At 39.0% G+C, this 22,977-nt stretch overlaps 1 protein-coding gene across 2 annotated transcripts; it reads right to left on the reverse strand.

Annotated features, from left to right (window-relative positions):
• Nucleotides 1-744: 744 nt before the first annotated feature.
• Nucleotides 745-21,012, reverse strand: LOC148871678 (NADH dehydrogenase [ubiquinone] 1 alpha subcomplex subunit 13-B). Of its 2 annotated transcripts, none has more exons than XM_088974014.1 (4): nt 20,420-21,012; nt 1,697-1,768; nt 1,463-1,614; nt 745-1,059 (listed from the first exon to the last, which is right to left on the reverse strand). In XM_088974014.1, exons 1-3 carry the CDS (start codon nt 20,632-20,634, stop codon nt 1,470-1,472), a joined length of 432 nt encoding a protein of 143 aa, XP_088830140.1. In that variant the 5' UTR covers nt 20,635-21,012; the 3' UTR covers nt 745-1,059; nt 1,463-1,469. The 2 variants fall into 2 exon arrangements, with proteins under 2 accessions (XP_088830140.1, XP_088830141.1); XM_088974015.1 differs by having other exon boundaries at nt 745-1,378.
• Between the last annotated feature and the right edge of the window lie 1,965 nt (nt 21,013-22,977).

Consider the following 22,977-nt stretch of genomic DNA (forward strand, 5'->3'; position numbering starts at 1 on the left):
CTGTCCATGTGAGAACGTCATCATGGGGAGAGAAAAAATCAATTATTGTTGTCACTTAAGAAGAAAGCAAACATAAATTGGATAATTTTTACTTCGTTTTCTAGAAATTCTTATACAGAATCTCATTTGCAATATTTGGTATACTATATATTCAAGAAACAACAAGATGAAGATTGTAGTCAAAACTCAAAACCTAACGTTTAATGTTCTCTCCGATTCTGTGTCCCTACCAAATGAAGGGCGGTCGATTTTGGATTAAGGGTTTAGAAGAAACCTTGGGGTTCCATTTGTTTGACCGTCAAATTGGCTTAAAATTTTCTAACAGAAATCTTTCCGCAACTGTAAAGTCGTAAATGAGCTCAGCCTAAGTGGAAAAGCTTTTTTCAAGCCAAACACATGATTAGAAACAAAATCATAGAAACTGAAGTCGACACACAGACTTGATTCGAATCTCAGTGTAGATAGTGGTTTCTTTGAGGCAATGGAAGGAACATAATGCAACAATACATTCACATCACAGATACGAGAAAGAGGGTATAAGGAAAATACAAAAGGGTCAAAAATAATATAAATCAAAGCAGAAAGAATCGAAGAGGATAGCTCTCTCCGAAGCAAAGCTGAGAATGAAACCCTTCTCTTTTTTAGTGACTCATCCGCCTTGGGTGTAGTTGAGGCCTAAGATTGAAAAAAAAAAGGTAAAAAGGGTTTACAAATTGGGGTTTATACATCAGAAGGGCAAAACAGTTTGAAAATACACAAGGCATTATGTAATGCCTTATTTTGAGAGTTCAAGGTACAAGTGTTGTAATTGAAAGTTCAGGGTACAGGGTACAGGGTACCTATCTGTAATTTACCCTTCAAACAACTGAAAAACGTATAAGAAAAGAATTTAATCCAAAGTACCAATGAAATTATTGCATACACAAGCCACTGATGGCAGTTCCGATCCTACATATGCATAAACCACCACATAAAATATCAACGAAGTTGAGATTGAAAAACAATTTATTGTTTAAAGCCTTCCTGCCTTCACTCGCTTGTAGTCTGAACATTAAGATCCTGACACCGAGAAAAAGGAAATAACGATATTAAAGAACAGATGCCCAGAATTTAAAGTACTTCTCACATCCAATAGTCTCAAGGACTACTATTGTTCTAAGGCCCTCGATCTGCTATAAACAAGGTGTACAACGGGCTATATAATCCAATCATTTGTAAACACATTAGTTGCTGGCACATCTGGTAACCGTATGGATTGCTGATGTGTTAACTCGTGATTGGGTTATGTGATATGTAGCCAAATGTAGATGCCTTGTTTGCAGTAGTTCTGGAGTTTTGTTCAAATAGAACTTTCTTTCCCTAAATACAAGTCAATTTCCTTTCCACAAGGAGGTAAAAATGATCTTATATCAGAAACACCCCAAAAAAACTGTACACCATGAGCTGAATAACACAGTACTACCTTTTTTTTACCAGACATCAGGTCGCAGCTCCCCAGTTGCCGGGGGCATCCATCTCCCAGAATGGTAGACACTTTCACCAACTTTCCAGCCAGGCACGTCTTTCATGATTCGAGCCTCCTCTTCCAGATATTTCTTCCACTCTTTAACAAATCTAAATTAAACAGAAATCAGATGCCTTTCCACCGCTCTGAAAATAAAAATAAAGACCAGGAGGCAACATAACAAGGGTTTACCTTTCATCCTCTTCAGCTTGAAGAATGGGCAATATTGCCCTGCGAGCAGCATATTTCTCTTCCTTGAGCTCCCTGTGGAGTACAAGGTACACAAACACAATGATTGGATAAGTGACTGAAAAGATGCAAGGTCCAACAAGCTAGAAGAAATAATGGAAAATATATTACAGCCCTCCTACAAAGTGGCCATTCTCAAACTTGAACCCCACTTTCTCAAGATTGCCAGACTGAGATTTTACCATTACACCAAGTAATGGCCCCTAGCATATAGATACAAATACATAATTTTTTGAAATCTACATCCCATGTCTATTGCCAGTACAATGTACAATGGAGAGATGTACTATGGTCTTAACTCTCTCATTGTGGATTAGATGACACAATGAGAGAGTAAGAGCATATTGCATAGAGATGCAGTGAATGCCAGAATATGGGCCGTTGTAAGTGCCAGCTTTATCACAAGGACTATTTTCTTTTCAAAATGAAGTTGAAGGGTGTAGAGGATAGGGAGAGTCTCCTAAGGGAATGCCTAGTTAGATTTAAAGGCAAGATCCCTGAGGGAGGGAGTGTTGCAGAATGAGACCAAGCTGACTGGAATCTATATGGTGGTCTGGGGGTGAAGAAGCTTGGTAACAGGTTATTCCTGTTCACTGCATCCTCTAAGAGGACGTCTCAGATTCTCAGTCTGGACTGTTGGTACCATTGAAACCGGGATGCTATTCAAATGAACTGACCAAGAATAGAAGGGAAACTAGATCAGTCTGGATCTAAGTGTACGACCTCCTACTGATGTTGTAGAGCCCAAAGATTATCAAAGCCATAGGAAACTTGTCTGAAGAATTCATTAAAAAAATATTACTCTTCAGGCAAAGCTATCCAAGTATATGAATGGGTTAGAATATGGAGGGATACTATTTGGCTATGATGGGCATCAAAGTGTTGTGGTACAAAATATTCACATTTGGCTAAAGTTGCTGCCCTCGATTGGGCCACTGACAAAAAAGCTTTGCCGAGCACATAATCTCCAAGATGGAGCTTCTCTCAGAAGTTTCGAGGAAGGTGAGTTTCATATATTTATTCAAAGATCCCACCAAAAGCCAGACATCTCAATTAGGAAAGGAGAGTGGTTGGGTGCTCACTGGGGGCAGCTAGGAATCAATCAAGGCAGTAGCTTGGCAAGAAAATAGGGATGACAGGGTGATGCTAGAGAGAAGAGGTGAATCATCCAATCATGGAGATAATCATGACAGATTAATCCGAATTAAGCATTTTTTTGACAACACAACTGGACTGCAAAAGAAAGTTAGGGGCCAATTTCAAATTCAAACTCTAAAGAGGAGATTGCATGGCCAAAAACCAAGAGGAAATCAAAGTTCCTTATTAGTGAATCCCTAATAGAGATTATTGAGCCACATGGTAGGATTAAAGATAAGTGGGAGAGGCCCTATTCCCAAGTACCTTACAAATCCCAACTCCAGACATGCAAAATTGGCATCTAGATAGAGGTCCTGAGATTCGCAAGACGCCATCTACGAATCCAAAACAAGCTCCATCCCTAAACACATTATAGCATAACAATTCTAGCAAAACATAAGACGGTAACACATGATGTGATTGGGAAAGCTGTGCTGGTTAGTACCAGATACTCTCACGTTTTCACTTGAAACCACTTGGTGAAAACTACTTATGCTAAGCTTGCATAAGGCATAACTAAAATACATTCTACAAGAGAACATTCCAGAATTCTGTCCTAGGACATGCACAGATTGCATGGAACCCTATTCCTATAAATAGAGCACCAAAGCCCACTCTTGGGGACACATATACCTTCATACAGCCACCTTCCATGACAACCTTTCTACCGACACAGATCTCAAAAGCTCCAAACCCTAGATAGGAACCAGTCTGTTCTTGCCCAACATAAATTTACTAACCAAAGCCAAAAAGTATCCTCCCTATTCACCCTTTGCTTGGCCAACCCATCTGCAAAAGAATTAGCAGTCCTTTTCACCCAGCTGTATTGCATCTCAATGCCTCTACATAGCCATAAGAATTTTTTCTTTTCATTATTGTAACCCCACAAGCCACTGCCCTCTTTCTTCAACCAGCTAATCACCACCTTTGAATCACCTTCCAAAATCAGCCGACTGATATTTAGTTCCCTTGCTCTTTGAACCCCTTCCAAAACTGCAAGGATCTCAGCCCTAATAGAGTCTCCTTCTCCAATAGGGCCTGAGAACAGAGCAATAACAATCCCTTCCTCATTCCTAAAAACTCCCCCAATCCCAGAGGGCCCTGGATTCCTTATGCTACTGCCATCAAAATTCACTTTTATAAATCTGGAGGGAGGAGGGGACCACAAGGGACTAAGAGTCCTCCTACACAGAGTAGAGGTTGCTATCTCTTCCCAGTTTCTTAACAGGTCAGCAATAGGAAAGTCTGAGAACAGTTCCATAGTTTTTAGCCAGTGGGCAGCCCTTAAAAGTATTAGGTCTAATAGTTCTTCCAGGGATCTTTCCTTTTCTGAAAATATTCGAGAGTTTCTTTCCTCCCATAGTGACCACCACAACACCGCTCAGCTTCTTCCTTTCTTTTTCTTTTTCCTCTTTATTGTATCCTTTATTTCCTTCCGTTTTGCTAGTTTAAGACAGGGATTATGCCCTATTTTTTCCTCCTCTTTTTTCTATCTTTTCCCCAATCTTTCTGAATCGTTTTATTGGACTGAAACAGTGGCTCCACCCCCTTCTTTTTTGTTATTAACTTTCTTGCATATTTTTTTCAGCTTTTTTTCATCATTGGTGGTCTTAAACAGGGGCTCTGCCCCATCTTTATTTTGTTCTTTCTTTTTGGTCTAAAACTGGGACTCCACCCCCTATCTTCTACTTCAGTTCTTGTTTTCTTTTGTTTTTCCAGGCTACACCCCCTTCAGTTCTTCTAAATTCTATCTTCTCACTCTAATATTTTGTTTTTCATACTTGAAGCAGAACTGGAAAAACCACAAGCACAAAAGGTAGTGTAGAGGTGTACTGATTAATATACAAAACCAAAAAAACTAGTTTAGCAGGGGTAGAAATTTGTAGGTTTTGTACGTTTAGATTCCATCATCTAGATGAGGCTTAGGTGCCCAGGTGCCCCATGGTTGCGTAGACTCGCCTTGGCACCTTGAAAACTATGAAAATAAAGTGATAGAAGAGCCTACATGGAACTAGGGATGGATGTGCAGCCACTACAGATTATGTTCCTTCAAGAATCAAACCTAAGACGGTGTTTTAAAAGTGCAAGGCACAAAAAAAGTGCAGAGTAAGGAGAAAGGCACAAGGCAAGGCACACACCTTTTTGAAGCAAGATGCAAAATTTTAAAAGAATAAAAAATGCAAAAAAAGTAAAAAAATTCAAAATAAATTATGAAAATATAAAAAATAGTATATTAAAAATCAAACTTTAATTTTAAACTAAATGTTTTAAAAAGCCTATTAGCTCAAATTAAAATACATAAACATAACATATAAAACATATTCAAAGTGAAAAATGCAAAAATAAAATAAAAAATAGCAAACAAAATATATTCAAGCATGTCAAACTTTTAATTTCTTTATTTCTTTCCCAATTGTATTATTTCAAATAGTTAATGTGATGTTAAACATCTTTCATTCCTAATTCTACGAGCTGCCTTTGTACTAAGCCCCTTGAGGCAAGCCTAAATAAGTAATCCCTATGAAAAAATGATTTTATAATTTTAATTATCTTCAAAATTTTATTTTTATTAAGATAAATGAATAAACAACATTAGCAAATAGGGGGCTCTTGGAGCTTCGGTGAGCAAGCAGAGCACGCAAACCGAAGCAGTCCTTGGCCCAACCACTAGGCTTATACAAGAGCAAAAAGGCACAAACTTCAAAATGGTGTACGCTTGGACTGAAGCACAAGGCACACCAGACATGCGCCTTTTGAAAGTGTAGCATCTAGGGCGTAGGTAAGGCACATACCTTAAAGAGGAAATCTCGCTGAAACCCACGCCACAAATTTTGACTTCATTGTACACACAAAATTTTAAAACTTTCAACTAAGGGAGAGTCCTCTGTTTCTTTGACTTAAGAAAAAATGCGGCAATTGGTATCCACTGCCATCTTTGGTAATTGATTCTGGTGCCTTTAATCATATAAAAGGGGCATATTCTGGTCAGTCTCTCAAGTCTACATCTTTTTCTAAACACATTGTTATAGCTAATGGTGAAAAACTTAAAATCATTTGATGTGATGATTTTGACTTGCCTACCCCTATTAATTCTCGTTTTCATCTTCCTAAAGCCTTATTTGTCTCAAAACTTACTACTAATTTACCTATTGGTCAGTTGGTTGATGATGGTAACATTGTTTCTTTTTCCTCCGATGGTTGTTTAATCCAGGACCAGCACACTAGGACAATAAAGGGGAAGGGGTGTAGGTTGGGTCGGCTCTTTGCTCTAGATGTTAGGAAGACAAAGACACCATCTAACCTCACCTTGTTTGCTTTCTACTACTTCTAGTTCTAATATTGCTTGTAAAAATAATGAGTGGCATCCTAGACGTCTTAGCTATCGTTATCCTAAAAAACTTGAGTTTTTATTTCTACTAATTGCCTATCTTCTAAAGCTACTACTTTTGTTGATGTTGATAAGTCTTGTATTACATGTTTCTTTCGTAAGAGTCATACTTTGTCATTTTCTTCTGTTGTTGAACACTCTACTATACCTTTCAAGTTAACATAGTGATGTTTGGTCATCTCTAATAACTTCTAGGTTGAGCTATAAATATTTTGTTCATTTCATTGATGACTGTACCAGTTTCACTTGGATCTTTTTTTTGCGCAACCACTTTTTTATTCACAGCTGACTCTAAATCCTTCCCCTATTCCACATAGTCATTTTTCTGACCCTTCACATGTCCCACCATTCCTTTTACCAAGCCACCCCCAAAAAATGTCTAATGAATGTGAGTTAGGCCTAAGCTCAAACTTTAATTGAACCTTACCCCCTCTTGACTTTTCGAGTCCTGACTACCACCACAAGAATCAAGGACCATCTCGCCACCCTCAATAGGCAATGCAAAAAACCCATAATTCCAAGAGTGCCCTCGTCTTCAACCTTTGGACTAACCTGTTTGAGCTAACCATTTGACTTCCACTCCTCAACAGAAACCAAAAAAATTTTGTTGCTTGTCTTCCCCGAAACACCCATATTCTCCACCCACCTCATCAAATATGAACCTTCAACAAGTCTCAGATCGTATAACTCTCCGACAAACTGAAGAGACAAATATGATGATACAAGATGGATTTCATGCACTTCAACCAAAATACGTGCACTGACAAGATTCCTCCAAGAGCTAGTCATAGGATCGATGAATCAGAATCTCCCGCACACTTCTCCCATAGCTTCAAACATCTAAAAACACCAAGTGTGGAGAGGAATACCACAAATATTAATCCACACCAGACTCGTCGGTACCAAATCTCTTAGTGCGCCAACTAACGGGTCCCATCTCCCATTCCTCAATTTAGGAGAAGGAACCTGAATTTGTTCTCAATTCATGCTATCATAAGCCTCCTCGCTTTTGAAAATGAACACGAAAACCCAGCATTCATTTTCCTTACTTGAAAGGAGTTAGATGGTTGCCAAACAGCAACTGCCTACGCATTTACATTGGGTCTGAATTAACAATGGGACCGACCAAACTCTGCAACAGATTTATACATCCAAACATGTTCTCGTTCGATTTCACGTGTACCTTCATTGCTCCATTCAAAACAAGATGGCTCACTTAGTCTCCACGGCCACTAGTTACTCCTTTCTTGCCACATATCAGGTATAATCTCAGTTCTAGTAATCTTGTAAAGTTTTGGGATCATGTTTGGTTGGGCAACTTACCACTAAAAGAACAATTCCCTTCCCTTTATACAATTTCTGACCGGAAGAATGAGCCTATTGCTTCTTTTGTGGTCCCTTCCAATTCTAGTTCAGAGTTTAATTGGTATTTGGGATTTAGGAGAGGTTTGCATGATTTTGAACTGGCTAGTGCTCTTTCCTTGATCCAAAGTCTTAAAGGGGTGTTTTTGAATCCCTCAAGAGGTGACTGTAGAATTTGGATTATTTCCCCGTCAGGTTCTTCTATTTGCGCCTCTTTCTTTGTGTCAACCTAGAAGATTGATAGTTTGGTCATATCTTTTCTGGTAAAAGAGGTTTGGAGGAAGCCAATTCCGCCTAGGATTTAAGATTTTCTGCTAGGAAGCATTTCTAGAAAGAATTAACACTTGTGATTTGCTCCAAAGGGAAAAAAGAAAAAACTAATTGATGCTTATCCCCTCACTAGTGTCTCCTTTGTAAGGCAAATAGTGAGTCTTCCCATCACTTATTAATCTCCTGCCCCTTTGTGTCTTCAATTTGGGAATGGTTTCTCTCTTTGTTCGGATATAGGTGGAACCCCCCGCTGAATGTACAAAGCCTATTTAGTCCTACCTTGCTAGTTGGAGGAAGAAGAGGGGAAGAATTTTGTGGAGGTGTAGCTGCAATGTGTTGGACAATTTGGGATGAAAGGAATTAGAGAACATTTGCAGAAAAAGAGAAGAATAGAGATGCTCTAGTTGAAGTCATCACCATTAGAGTGTTAGATTGGGTGAAAACCTTAAAATTATGTAAGAATTTTTCACCGGTTGACTTGATAAGAAGGTAGAAGTGGCTGATTCTGCTCTTTGAAAGCTGTCATGAAGCTATCTTGGTCTCCTCCTTTCAGTGGTTTCATTAAGTTGAACTTTGATGGTAATAGTGAAGGAAATCCGGCTCCTTCAAGCATGGGAGGAGTGTTCAGAAATAATGAAGGTAAAATAATGGTTCTTTTTTCAAGTCCCTTTGGGTATGGGAGACTCCCTAAGGGCCAAAGCTTTAGCTGTCATGGAAGGAATTCAAAAATCCAAGGATTTAAATATCTCGGAACTGATAATAGAAGGGGATTCAAAATTGGTTATAAACTGGCTTCAAAAGAAAAAACTAATTGATGCTTATCCCCTCACTAGTGTCTCCTTTGTAAGGCAAATAGTGAGTCTTCCCATCACTTATTAATCTCCTGCCCCTTTGTGTCTTCAATTTGGGAATGGTTTCTCTCTTTGTTCGGATATAGGTGGAACCCCCCGCTGAATGTACAAAGCCTATTTAGTCCTACCTTGCTAGTTGGAGGAAGAAGAGGGGAAGAATTTTGTGGAGGTGTAGCTGCAATGTGTTGGACAATTTGGGATGAAAGGAATTAGAGAACATTTGCAGAAAAAGAGAAGAATAGAGATGCTCTAGTTGAAGTCATCACCATTAGAGTGTTAGATTGGGTGAAAACCTTAAAATTATGTAAGAATTTTTCACCGGTTGACTTGATAAGAAGGTAGAAGTGGCTGATTCTGCTCTTTGAAAGCTGTCATGAAGCTATCTTGGTCTCCTCCTTTCAGTGGTTTCATTAAGTTGAACTTTGATGGTAATAGTGAAGGAAATCCGGCTCCTTCAAGCATGGGAGGAGTGTTCAGAAATAATGAAGGTAAAATAATGGTTCTTTTTTCAAGTCCCTTTGGGTATGGGAGACTCCCTAAGGGCCAAAGCTTTAGCTGTCATGGAAGGAATTCAAAAATCCAAGGATTTAAATATCTCGGAACTGATAATAGAAGGGGATTCAAAATTGGTTATAAACTGGCTTCAAAAGAAGTTGGGCTGGTGGGATTATGTTAATGAAAAAACGAAGTTCAAGTGGCTGACACAAGGAATGGAATTGAAGCTCAATTGGGTGAAAAGAGAAGTTAATGGCTTTGCAGAGCACTGGCTAAAGAAGGGGTGGGAAAGAATCAAATTTTCTGGGCTATGTTGTAATCTAGTTTACTGTTTTGGGAAGAGTTAAGAGAGTTTATCTTTTGTTTGGTATTTGTTAAGAGAGTTTATCTCTCCCTTTTCTTTGTACTACTTCAATTTTAATGAATGAATTTTCAGCTATTGATCAAAAAAAAAATCTCCAATAGGTGATAAAATAAGAGAGAGTAGACTATGATGGTCTGGACACATGCATAGAAGACCACCGACTGAACCAGTTAGAAGAAGTGATTTGTTACACACTGAAGGGGCTAATAACAACTTAGGGTAGACCAAAAAGGATATGGGTAGGAGTAAGAAATGATTTAAGCATTAATAATTTAATAGTGGATATGGCTTTAAATAGAACATATTGGCGAAACAGGATTTACGTAATCAACCCCATATAGTTGGGATAAGGCATGGATGACAATGACGATGATGATGAGTCTTAAGTCAAGATGGACATCATATTGCCTACTTCAACAAAAAATTGAATGAGGCCAAGAAAAAATGTTCTACCTATGATCTTGAGTTTTATGCAATTGAGTTGGCGCTTCGACATTGGCAGCATTACCATATTTACAAGGAATTTGTCCTTTACTTTGATCATGAGGCATTGAAATACTTGAGTTCTCTAAAAAAGTTAAGCACTAGGCATGCAAAATGGAGTGTCTATCTTGAAGAATTTTCCTTTCTTTGATGAATAATAATGGAATTTTATTAATTCAGAAACCGATTCAGGTTTATAATCATACAATAGCCCTTGGAGAGGCACAAGCTGCAGCCTCTCCTAATAGATTGCAAAGAAACTGGGAAAAGAGTACAGAAATCAAAGCTAAGCCCAGAACAATTCTTCCCTATTTGCCACTGGCTTGGCTAACATACAGCCAAAGCATTTGTTGATCTTCCCAACCACTGAATAGTAACCGATATATTCCTTGTCAGCCAATTAATCTTCTAAACTTCATTCTTACAGCATCCTCAGGGTTCTTCAACCAGCCCACCACTACCTTGGATTCCCCGTCAATAATTAGTTGTTGTACCCCCAATTGGTTTGCCAATTGTACCCCTTGTACAACACCTAGTAAGTTTGCCCTAACAAAATCTCTGAATCCCAAAGGACTCGAGTACAAAAGAACAACCTCTCCAAGCTCATTTCTCAGAACCCCCCCCCCCAATTCCAAATGAACCTGGATTGCCCAAACTGTTCCCATCAAAATTCAGCTACAGTGATCCTTCAGTCATGGGAAACCACCTTGTAACCAATGTTTTAAACACGGAGGCATGACGCGAGGCGTTCCACTACCTAGAGGAGTGAGGCATAGTTCAGAGGCGTAAGCCTCCCAAACACAAGGAGGCATAAGCCTCCTTAAGAGGAGGGGGTTAGGAGGAGGATGAAGAGGAATGTGGGATTTCATTTTTTCTTTATTTTTAATAAAAATCTTTTATGTTAAGAATAAAGATGCCTAACATTAGTTGAAAGGGGGGGTCTTGTCGAAGTGGAGGCAAGCGAGCGAACCAGCCGAAGAGGTGGGGGCAAACCACTTACTTTCCCCTTATCCTTTCTTCCCTTTCCCTTCCTTTCCTTTTCTTTCCTTTTCCCTTTTTTTTCTTCTCTTTCTTTTCCTTTCTTTTTTTTTCTTTTTTCTTTTTTTGTCTTTTTATATTAGATGTGCATGTGGCACATGAGGCATATGCCTCTAGCATGCCTCATTAAAAAAGCGCAAGAGGCATACACCTCTTGCACCTGAGGCATACGCCTCATAGGTGTTAGTGCCTTTGGTATACGCCTCAGGGCGTTTTGGGAGCACCTTGCCTGGAGGCACCTCTAGGCATACACCTCCCACGCCTTTTAAAACACTGCTTGTAACTACCCTGTTCTTGATGGAAGAGCACTTCACTACTGCTAACCAATTTTTCCAAAAGTCATTGAAGGAGAACTAATGGAACAATTCGAATGCCTTCAAGTAGTGTATTGCCCTAGCCAACACATAGTTTTTCAATTCCTGGCTTCTCCCTTCCTTCTCTCAAAAGATTCTAGCATTTCTTTCTTCCCATTACATCCAAATCAAGGCTTCTTGAGCACATCTCCACATTAATCTTCCTCTTTTCATTGGCCAACTGAAAGAAGAATTGTCAAAGATCAAGCGTACTTCTGCTGGCAAGCTCTAACTACGCCCAAACAAAGAGAGTAGCCAAGACCACAACTCTACAAAGAATGGACAAGATATGAGTAGATGGTAACAATCTTCCCCATGAGCTCTACAGATGGTACACCAGTTGAGAGAAATACAAAGGAAGGGTCTTCTCTTTTGTAAGTTATCTAAAGTGTTTACTTTCCCATAGTACACTTCCCAGTAAAAAGCCATAATCTTTGGGGAAACCAACCTGCACCAAATCTCCTTCAAGGGAAAAACCTGTTAAATGGAAGATTGAGATATGGACTTAAAGAAAGAAGCACAAGTACAAGTCCTTTTGGGCCTAAGAGACCACACCCTTTTGTTTGGCTTGGAAGGATTCAAACAAACCTGGTCAAAGAAAATTAGATAGAGAGTCAATTTCAGCATCCCTTAACCCCCTACGAAACTCAAAATCCCAATTTGGAGCCAAGGGTGTTCCTATGGATGAGACCACCTCTTTTTTATACAACAAAATGGAGAACAATAGAGGGAAAAAGTCCTTTGAAGGGGTGTTTCCCACCCAAATATCACAAAGTTACCTGAAGGTCCTGAACAAACTTCGTACCTGACAAACCTAAGAAACTGAGTAAGAGTGTTGTGGATGGCCAAGGTGTTGTCAGATTAGCCCGCCTTGATAAACCTGCATCCCACCCATTTTCTGAGATGCCATGTATGCTTCCCACCACTTAATGCCAAAGCCTCTTGCTCTCTAACAACCAACGCCAAAGCCATTTCCCCAACAATGCTAGATTTTTTTGAACCACCCTCCTTATCCCCAAGCCCCCCCCCCCTCTTTGCTTCTACACAAATCCATTTCCCCAACAATGGTAGATTATTTTAATCCACCCTCCTTATCCCCAAGCCCCCCCTCCTCTTTGCTTCTACACACAATTTCCCACTTAATCAAATGATCCTTTTTTCCTTGTCTCAATTCCCAAAGGAGGTCTCTCATTAACTTCTCCAGCTTCCTAGCTTCCCTGGGTGGTATCCTAAAGACAAACAAAAAGTGGCTAAGTTCACCAATGTAGCTTTTATTAAAGTGATCCTACCACCCAAAGAAATGTAGTTCTTTTTCAACAAAGCTAATCTCTTCTCACACTTTCCTAGAACTGGAATCCAAAACCTACTCTCCCTAGGATTTTCCCCTGACAGAAGCCCTAAATAGAACAAAGGCCAAGATGAGATGGAATACTCAAGGCACTCCACAATAGCCTCTACCTCCCCATCCTCCAAATTGATACACGCTATGCAGCTCTTTTCCAAATTTATTTTCAGATTAGAGGTTCTTTCAAAACCTTTGATTTCAAATTTGCTACCTTCTTGCTCTCAACTGCCTTCAACTGCTCTAAAAATGTCAAGTAACTGAGATCAAGACTGTTTTGGGGGTTGGCTGCAAGTTGCAAGTTGCAAAACATGGGACTTTCAAGGGCGATGTCAAAGCAATAAGATGGAGGAAACTATGTTCGTGGAAGCCCGATGGAGAAAGTGACGAAGGGGAAGCCAAAGACTTTCTTCTTGAAGAGCATAATCAAAAAAACTCAGGGTTAAGGGAAGTGAAGATGGCCATGGTGCTATTGGAAGAAGGTGAGAAGTGTGACAGAGAAAAGTTATGAGGTAGAACGAAAAAGAAATGCAAAAGGGTGGTTTATAACTGAGTTTTTTGGCAAAGAAAGCACAAGGTGTGCTTCCCTGAAGGGAGTAGAGGCAAAGGTTGGCAGGAGATTTCCAGTTTGCTAAATGACTACCTTCTTCGAATGGATGCCTCTCAAAATGAGTTGGGACAGAGCTCAAGGCAAGATGCTAAGGCCTTTGTTGAGAATGAAGTTCCACCAAAAAAAGTCAGTGATACTGGCCAAAATCAAAGGTAATGGCAGGTTGATCATTGATTCAGGGATGGGAGACTGGGAAAGCAAACTAGTGTTAGAAGCCAAGCAACCAATCAAAAACTGGAGAGAAGTTGCAGATTTAGTCTCAGTTAAGATGAAGCTGAAGGAAACCTTCATCTTAACACCTTTTGAGAAGTGCAAGGCTTTGATTGACCTGGTTGGGAATAAAGTAGACGTTTGGGCTTTAAACTTCTAATCAGATATTGGAAATTTTACTATATCCAGATGATGTCCTGTGTCCAACTCCAAAGACTTGCATATCGAAGACAGAGTGGTAGTGCAGGTTTTGGGTCTGCGATTTCATCTGTGGAAACAGGAAATAGCAGACTCCATCACAACGGTGTGTGGAGGTCGGTTAGTTGGTGCCTATTGGGGTGGTCTTCATTTTGTAGTCGTGTTGTTGAGTGGAGTGAAGCCTGAGGATATCCCTCAGAAGTTGGAGGTTAAGGTGGAAGGAAGTTTTTTTGTCAGTCTGGTTAGCCTCCTCCATTGAAGTTGCTCTGTGGAGGGAGGCTCGTAGGGAACGGGATGAGAGGGTGGAACAGGAAGCTTTGTGTGGCCCACAAGGATTGGCTAGCTAAGCAGTTGCAGAGTTCATACTAAAATGGGTGAACATTTGTTGGAAACAGGTGGAAGGTTTGAAACGTAACGAGCAAGGCAAGACCTTTGCACAGGTGGTAGTCAATGGAAGCTCAAACATCGGTGGAAAACTTTCAAATTTGATAGAAAAGGGAGAGGACTCAACAGCCAACTTGGGTGGACCTAGAGGAGGGGGGTCTGACCCTTTAAAACAAGTCTATGATTGTGGAGTGGATCAAGACAATGGGAGTGAAAGGCCTCAGCTTATTGGGCCTAACAGGATTTTAGAGCCCATGTTGGCAAAAAATTCAAATGGGGCTTCATTAAGGAGTGGGTCGATTTCTGTTGGGCCTTTTAAAACAAAACCACATGATAACTTAAAGCCTCATGTGATAGGGGGGAGGCTTTACTGGATGATAAGAAACATCCATCTTCTTCCTCCTTGAGCTCCTCTCGATTGGGCGGCAGATGTAGCTTGCAGAACTCCTTGCAATGGATCCCAACCAAGAAGCTTCAAGAACTGTCATTTGAAAGGTGTAATCCGCGAAGTGTAGAACGCATTGGCATGGAAAATTTGGAAGATGACAGATGGTCAACAGAAAAGATCAGAAGCAATTCAGACTTAGAAGACACTGTGAGCCTGGGAAGTGTTGACTTGCAAGGTAGGGTGGACTTTTTTGAAGAAAGCTTCAATACTGAACTTCTTTTTCCTGAAAAAGAGATAGCCAACACTAGCATGGTGAGAAGATTATACAGAATGCACAAAATCAGATTGGGGCCTACAGACTGGAAACCACTTCTTCTGTTGCGCCTTCGATTCTTCCTTCGGTTAAGTGTGTGGAAGACCCCCTTGCTGTTGGGCAGATATCATCTCACACATCAGAGAGTTGCCTTTCAGATTCTCAGCATGTACAGGATGTAGGTACAGTGGGGCGAGACTCTTCCATGAAAGTTTGCACTGACGCACCAACAGGGGTTTTGCTAAATAAGGACGCCTTTGCAAAACAGTTGACAAGGGTGTCTCCTTTGTCTTTCCACCTTCCCAGAAAAAGCACAAAGGGGAAAAGGCCAACGTTTTGAATCCCAGCTTCGGGGCGTTCGGTCTCAATACTTGTTGTCCAGCTCCTCATTTACCAAGTATGTCTGTAGATTTGGTTTTAGGTACTGATGTTTCCTTTGTGTCTGTAGCAGGAACACCAACATCCCAGCCAGACTTAGGAGAGGAGGGGTGCAGAAGTGGTGATTACAATGTGGGGAAAGTGGAAGCAAAAAAGGATTTGGAGGTTGATGATGGAAATGTTTGAGGATTTAAAAGCAAAGGAAACTATAGTAGATGAAAGAGATCATATGACTGAACTTACTAAAAAGAAGGAAGGGGCACAAGAAGGGGAGGGTAGTAAGGAGTCAGAGTCTAATACAAAAACCAAAAAGGATACTCAGACAGAATCCACTTTAGATGGTAATGCAAAGGTGAGAACGTCTGATGGGAAAAGTGTGGAAAAAAAGAAAAAGAGGAAGAAGAGGTCAGATGTAGAGAGACCGATTTCTGATGTTGAGGGATATATTGAGTTTAGTGGAAGGGGAATAAGAAGGAGAACTCTTCAGTAGCTTTTCCCAGTTGCACAAGGGTCCTATCGAAGATGTATTTATGAAGATAGTTAGTTGGAAAGTATGAGGTTTAGGGAGCACAAGAAAAAGGAGAGTGATCAAGGATTTATTGAGGTGAGACGTGAGAGAGAGACCGGATATCGTGTTGCTGCAAGAGACAAAACTAGCTGATTTAGACAGAAGGCGGGTAAGAAGTTTGTGGAGATCAAGAGGAGTAAGTTGGACTTTCATACCTTCTTGGGGAGCTTCAGGGAGAATTACTACTTTATGGAGGGATGATGTAATGGAATCTAGCTTCAGTCTTGGTCAAATTTAGAAATGTGGAGGATGACCTTACTTGGGTTCTAACCAATGTTTATAGGCCAAATAACTATAGGAAAAGGAATGAAATGTGGGAGGAGCTGTACTCGATTCAGGGCCTTTAGGATGGCCCTTGGTGTCTAAGTGAGGATTTTAACGTAATAAGGTTCTCAGAAGAAACAAGTAACAATCAACATTCAATCATGAATCGCCACTAGCATGAGAAAGTTTAATGATTAGATAGAGCTTTATGAATGTGAGCTAAAGGAATTCCCCCTACTTCAAGCCAGATTTACGTGGAATAATTTTCAAGAGAACCCTCTTTGCCCAAAATTGGATAGATTCCTCTTTAATTTTCGTTGGGAAAACCACTAGAAGATTTGGTTTCTAAAGCCTTGCCTAGATTTACCTCTGATCACTTTCCTATATGGATAGATTCTGAACCCTTTTGGAGTGGACCAAGACCTTTTAGGTTTGAGAACATGTGGTTGACACACCCAGCTTTCCTGAATAGTAAAGGAATAGTGGAATGAAGATTTATGGGAAGTTAAATGGAAGGGAGTCAGATTTCACAAAAAAATTACAAAGGCTTAGGCTTAAAATAAAAGAGTGGAACAAGATTCATTTTAGGAGAAGCTTAGCTTGAGTTCCTAGATTGAGGATTTGGACAAGAGAGAGCATCAAAGGGATCTTGATGTACAAGAGAGGGAGATGAAATGGAATTTGAAAAAGGAATTGGGAAAAGTTTTACTCAGAGAAGAGATGAACTGGAGGCAGAAATTTAGGCATAAGAGGATTAAGGAGGGAGATGGAAATACCAAATTCTTTCATGCCTTAGCCAATGGAAGGAGAAGGAAAAACTTCATTACTAAATTGGAGATGGATGGGAATGCGACTACTAGTCAAGATGAAATTTCTAGAATCTTTGTGAATCACTTCAAATCTATCTTTAGAAGGCCTTTGAATAATCGGTTGGGGGTAGAAGGGATTGAATGGCCAAGATTAAGTGATGAAACAGCAAGTTGGCTGGAGAGGTCTTTTGAAGTGGAAGAAATTAGAAAGGCAATGTTCTCTTTGGACAGATCAAAGGCCTCGGTTCGGATGGATTTACAATAGCTTTCTTTTAAGACTGTTGGGAAGTGGTGAAAGATGATCTGATAGAGGTATTTAAGGAGTTTGAGGACAAGTGTATTATCAGTCAAGGTGTTAATGCCACTTTTATAGCTTTGGTCCTGAAGAAGACTGATGCTAATCACCCAAAGGACTTTAGACCAATCAGTTTAATGACAAGTATCTACAAGATAGTGGCAAAGGTTCTCTCTTTAAGGATAAAAGTAGTGCTTCCCGATATCATCAGTCAAGCTCAAGGGGCCTTCATAAAAGGAAGACAAATCATTGATCAAATTCTGATAGCAAATGAATGTGTAGAAGAGATGAGAAGGTCTAGGCAAGAAGGTTTTGTGTGTAAATTGGAGTGGTAAGGGACTTTTTCCCAGCCTGCAGAGGACTTCGACAAGGTGACCCTCTATCTCCTTTCCTCTTTACTCTTGTAGTGGATGTGCATAGTAGATTAATATCAAAGGTTGATGACAAAGGCTCATTAAGAGGTTGGAGAGTTGGCAGAAATGAGGTTATAGTTACCTTCAATTTGCAAACAATATTATAATCTTTTGTGAAGGGGCATATTTAAGAAAGGTTAGGAATCTAAAGGAGTCGATCAAGAGGTTTGAAAGGATCTCTAATTTGAAGATTAATTTTGAAAAAAAAAAGCTACATTGCAGGTGTTAATTTGAATGAAAGGGATTTAGATTTTTTAGCAACTTGTTTAGAATGCCCCACTTCCTCTTGGTTGTTGAACTACTTAGGTCTTCCCCTAAGTGCCAATCCTAAGGAAAGCAACTTTTGGAATCCAATCTTGGAGAAGGCTAGCAAAAGGTCGGTTGCATGGTAAAAGAACTATATTTCCTTGAGAGGCAGAATTACATTGATAAAGGCTACTCTTGCTAACTTGCCTATCTATTTCCTCTCTATCTTTAGAATCCCTTCTAGGGAAGCAAAGAAGTTAGAGAAATTAATGAGGGATTTCTTGTGGGAGATAGGGGAAAGTAAGGACCATCTGATCAATTGGGAGATAGTGTGTAGGAGAGAGGAGGGTTGGTTAGGGTTAGGGAATGTGGTTCAAAAGAATGTTGCCTTATTAGGAAAATAGTTTTCGAGATGGCCTTTAGAGAGGGGAAGATTGTGGCATGAGGTGGTGGCAAGTATCCATGGTCGAATGGCTAATGGATGGAATGCAGGTGTTTCTCAACGAGCTACTTTAACAACTCCATGGAAGGCAATTCACAGCTTGCTTCCTCACTTTCTCGGGTTTGTCAAGTATGATATTTGCTCAGGGAATTCTATTTGTTTTTGGGAAGATGTATGGGTGGGTAACTCAGCCCTTAAAGATGTCTTTCTTTCCTCGTACTCTATTTCCTCATACAAAAAAGAGGTAGTTTCAAAATTCCTTAACCCTCATGTTAATCCCTTGAGTCTGAATTGGGACTTTGGCCTCTGTAGAGGATTAAGGGAGGAAGAATGTGTTGTTGTGACCAAGCTCTTTCTTTCTCTTGATAATATCTGTTTGGACCCCCTTTCCCCAGACAGATGGGTGTGGTCTCCTAACCCTAAGGGTTTCTTTTCATGTGCTTCCTTTTTTAAGTCTCTTTGTCACTTCCCTAATCCTCAAGCTTTTCCTGTCAAGGAAGTCTAGTGTAGGTCTATTCCCCCTTAAGTTAATGCTCTTTGTTGGAAAGTTTTCTATGAGAAGGTAAACACCTTGGATAATTTGCAAAAACGAAGACCCAATCATTACTTATCCCCTTACTAGTGCACTCTCTGCAAATCTAATGGTAGGATTGCTAGCACCTATTTATTTCCTGTTCTTTTGCTGCTGAATTGCAGGATTGGTTTCTCTCTTTGTTTGGGTATAGGTGGAATGCCCATAAAAAATGAAAAAAGGAAACAAAGGAAAAGAAAAGAACTGATCAGGCCAGTAGGCCAGTGCAGGACCACCCTATGACCCTACTTCCTTGCATAGGTTTTAGACTAGGGTTCTCTATTAAAAGCCAAAAGTGGCTAAATAAATAATGGCTGACATTATATCTTCTTTCTCATTTTATTACAAATTAATAATAAAAAATAAAAGAAAAAATAAGAACAAAATAAGATTTCCTTTGTGCCCATTAAAAATAAAAGAAAAAAATAGGTGCAAAATAAAATTTCCTTGGTGCCTATTATGAAAAAAAAAAGAACAAAAAAGAGATTAAACTTAACCCCACCAAATTGGGTATGTATTCATTTGTATTTTGATAAATCCATGCCATTTGATACTTACTACAATATGCTTATCAATTTTATTAAACAATTTGGAATGTTAGATTGAGATCATACGAGTGATTGCAATATTTTGATAAATCCATGCCATTGGACGCTCACTACAACATGTTTATCAATTCTACTAAATAATTTGGAATGTTAGATTGGGATCATATGAATGATTTAATATATATTATTGTGCAAATACCATGTCTGGTATACAAGCTCAGGAATCAGGTGAGAAATAGCTCATTGAAAACATGGTTCCTGAGAAAAGACACCAGAAATCGCCGTGCCAACATCATCTTTGCTAAATGCAATTTCTCCAGAAATCAGGCTATATTTTCCAAAACCCCTTAAGATCAGCATTTCTTGAGGAAAATATTTTGGAAAATTGTTCCTCTGACCAAATACCCACCAAGTATGCTAAGTAGAGTACTTTCACAAGAAAATGGCAACAGAAAACATAAACGATTAATTCTGTAATCAGACCAGAAACTGGAAAAATAAAAATAATATGCAAAATCGCTTAAGTTCAAAACCATAATCTAAAGAAAAAAAACAAAATGAACTTAAAAATTGTAATAATCGCCAATAAACGAAAGTAGTAGGTTCTAATCAAGCATCAAATGGAAACCTCAATGACAACCACATAAATCAAACAAACAAAAGAAAAGAAAAATATAAAAAGTAAAATATATACCTAACCTCACGAGAAAACAAAAGAAATTAATATAAACCCTCAAATAAAAATAAATTTCGATAATTTTGATATCAATAACCAAAATCCATCACATTTCACAAAGTGAACAAAACTAAACTTAGGTTTGGGGAATTACAAAAATTAAACAAGACAGAAATGCAGCACCAGACAAAAGCATCCCGAAACCCTAGAATCCAGATTCATATAGTGCAAAAGAAATAAAAGGTGATGATGACCACTTGAAACACGGACCTTCTTATCTTGTTGCCCTTGCCGACCTGATACATGCCCCATGAGAAAGCACCCAATGCAGTGAGGAAAATGGCAAGGGCACTGGGGCCCTTTGTAGGGATCCGGCGAGCGTACCGTACAGGAGGGAAACCACCAGGCGGAGGTCCGTCCTGCAGAAGCGGCATCTCCTTCACGCTAACCATCCCTGGTTTCTTCCTTATCACTGCCTCCGTCATCTTTCCCGGCTTAACTCGATCCCGTCTGTTTCGACGTCCCCAGAATCAAGTCCAAGAGGATTATTGTGTTTCAGTTCCAGACCACCGGTGCCAGTTCCCTCTGGAGTCTGGAGCGGATGCTCTCGTGAACGTGAAGAAACTGTTGCGGAGGATTCGTATTTGTTGACTTTTGATCGGCTCGTGCAATGCTAGGCCCAACCCAAGCCCAATTAGGTGGGTTTCGATGAGAGTACATAACACAATCAACACATTTTGTTCTGCTAGGGCGTTCGATGAGAGTACATAACACAATCATCACAAAACACACCCAAGCCCAATTAGGTGTGTTTTGTGATGATAATAAATGTAATAATGTATCTAAAATTTATTTTTTATAAAATTAGTAGAATGGCCCGTGCGGGATAGTTTAACCAATGAATAATACTACAATCAAATATAGATCTTAACCAAGTTGGGTGTGGCCACTTTTTTTATTCCTCACTTGTGTTAGTATCAATCTATTTTATTGTCTTAAAATAAAATCATAATTCAATTACTTCATCATAGTTGAGTGTGAGTAATAATGTTAAAGAAAACAAAATTGACTTAAAATATGATTAAGAATTCTATTTGACATAATGTAATATGTGTATATAAGTACTAAAAAGCCCTATATTGCAACATTAGCATAATGGATTACAGGGCTATGGAACCAACCATAATGCTTCATGTCAGTCATAAATTAAAATCCAATGACTAATCCTAATTAGAACGGTGTGGCATAGATTCAATTCAATTAAAGAGCCTAACATCAGGGGGGTTTGCTCTCAACTTTCTAGTGTAGGATGTCGAAACCAAACCTAGAAGATGCCAAAAGCAAACCAACACGAGGGTTTTGCTCTTAACTTGCAAGTGCAAGATGTTGAAAGCAAACAGCTTGGATCTTCATGTAGAATTAGGTTAAGAGAATTAGGTGTCTTTCATTGATGGTTAAGAGAATTAGGTGTTTGAGAACTTACAAATTACAAAACACCAGAAAAATTTTAGAAATTACAAATACAAACTTGATTTGGGCAAATGTAAGCCTGCTAAAGACACAAGATTAAACATTGAATTAAACCCAAAGATGAAAAGTGCTTGAAACTTAAAAATCAAAACTTATTAAACCAAAACCCTAACTGCTTAAAATTAATTAAACAGAAATAATTATCAAAGAAACTCCATTTTAAACTAAAGAATGACGTGAAACCAAAATTCCTATTGCATTTTCATAACTTAAAAGAGTGAAAGAGATAATAGAACTTCGCAATTGTGATAAAGATGATATTGAGTACGATTTTGGCATATATTGTTATTGAAACTTCTTGAGATGAAAGGCAAAAGACTGAATATGATAAAAAATGAAGAGCAAAAACACTTGGAACTCCATTAGTTCCAAGTATCTAAAAACCTACATTATTTTTGTTCACATATTTTCCAATCAATCACCTAGAGGTGTAAAATCGGGCCATGTTGGGCCAACACGGCACAACCTATATGCGGCTCATGCAAAGTGCAGGTCGTGTTGTGTCGACACACGAGCCGAGTCGGGCCGTGCTTCCCTCCCCTAGGATATTTTGGGGGATATGTCCGGCACAACCCACATCCCAAGCCCACACTAGCCCATGTTGTGCCGTTCCACGTGTCGAGCCTTGGGCAAGGCTGGGCCAAGTCATGTTTTTTAAAATTTTATAAAAAATAATGAAAATTTTAACAAAAATTAAAAAATATCTTAAAATTTTATTTTATATGAATTTTGATGTATACAATTATTTATATATGCAATAATAAAATGACATAATAAAAGAAAATGGAAAATAAAATTATATATATTAATATATTATATAATTATTATAATATATACATATTATATATTATATATAAAATATGTATAAATATATATGGGTCGTATTGTGTCGTGTTGCGAGATGAGCCATGTCAGCATGTAGGCTACTAGCGGCATGGCCCACTCGATTGTGTCGGGTCAGGCCAAGCCGGCTCAAAATCATGACGGACCATGTTGGGCCAAGGGTGATACGACCCGATTTACACCTTTACAATTACCCCTTATTGTCGGTTTTTAAGAAAATAAATTAATAAACATAGTTACAAAAGTAAAGCGTATAAATGGTATAATAAATAATGAGGGTAATTTTGGAAATAAAAATCTGAGTTTCCAACAAAAACTAATGAACTTTTAAACAACAGAAAAACAAATAGAAATAATGGTGAGGGGTAATTTTGGAAATTAAAATAAGGAGTTTTGATAAATGGGACAATTACCATTCCCATTTTTATTAATGGTCAATATATATAAAATATATA

The sequence above is a fragment of the Nelumbo lutea genome, chromosome 2, assembly GCF_056320005.1.
Source record: "Nelumbo lutea isolate HS-2025 chromosome 2, American lotus-T2T, whole genome shotgun sequence".
Lineage (NCBI taxonomy): Eukaryota > Viridiplantae > Streptophyta > Magnoliopsida > Proteales > Nelumbonaceae > Nelumbo > Nelumbo lutea.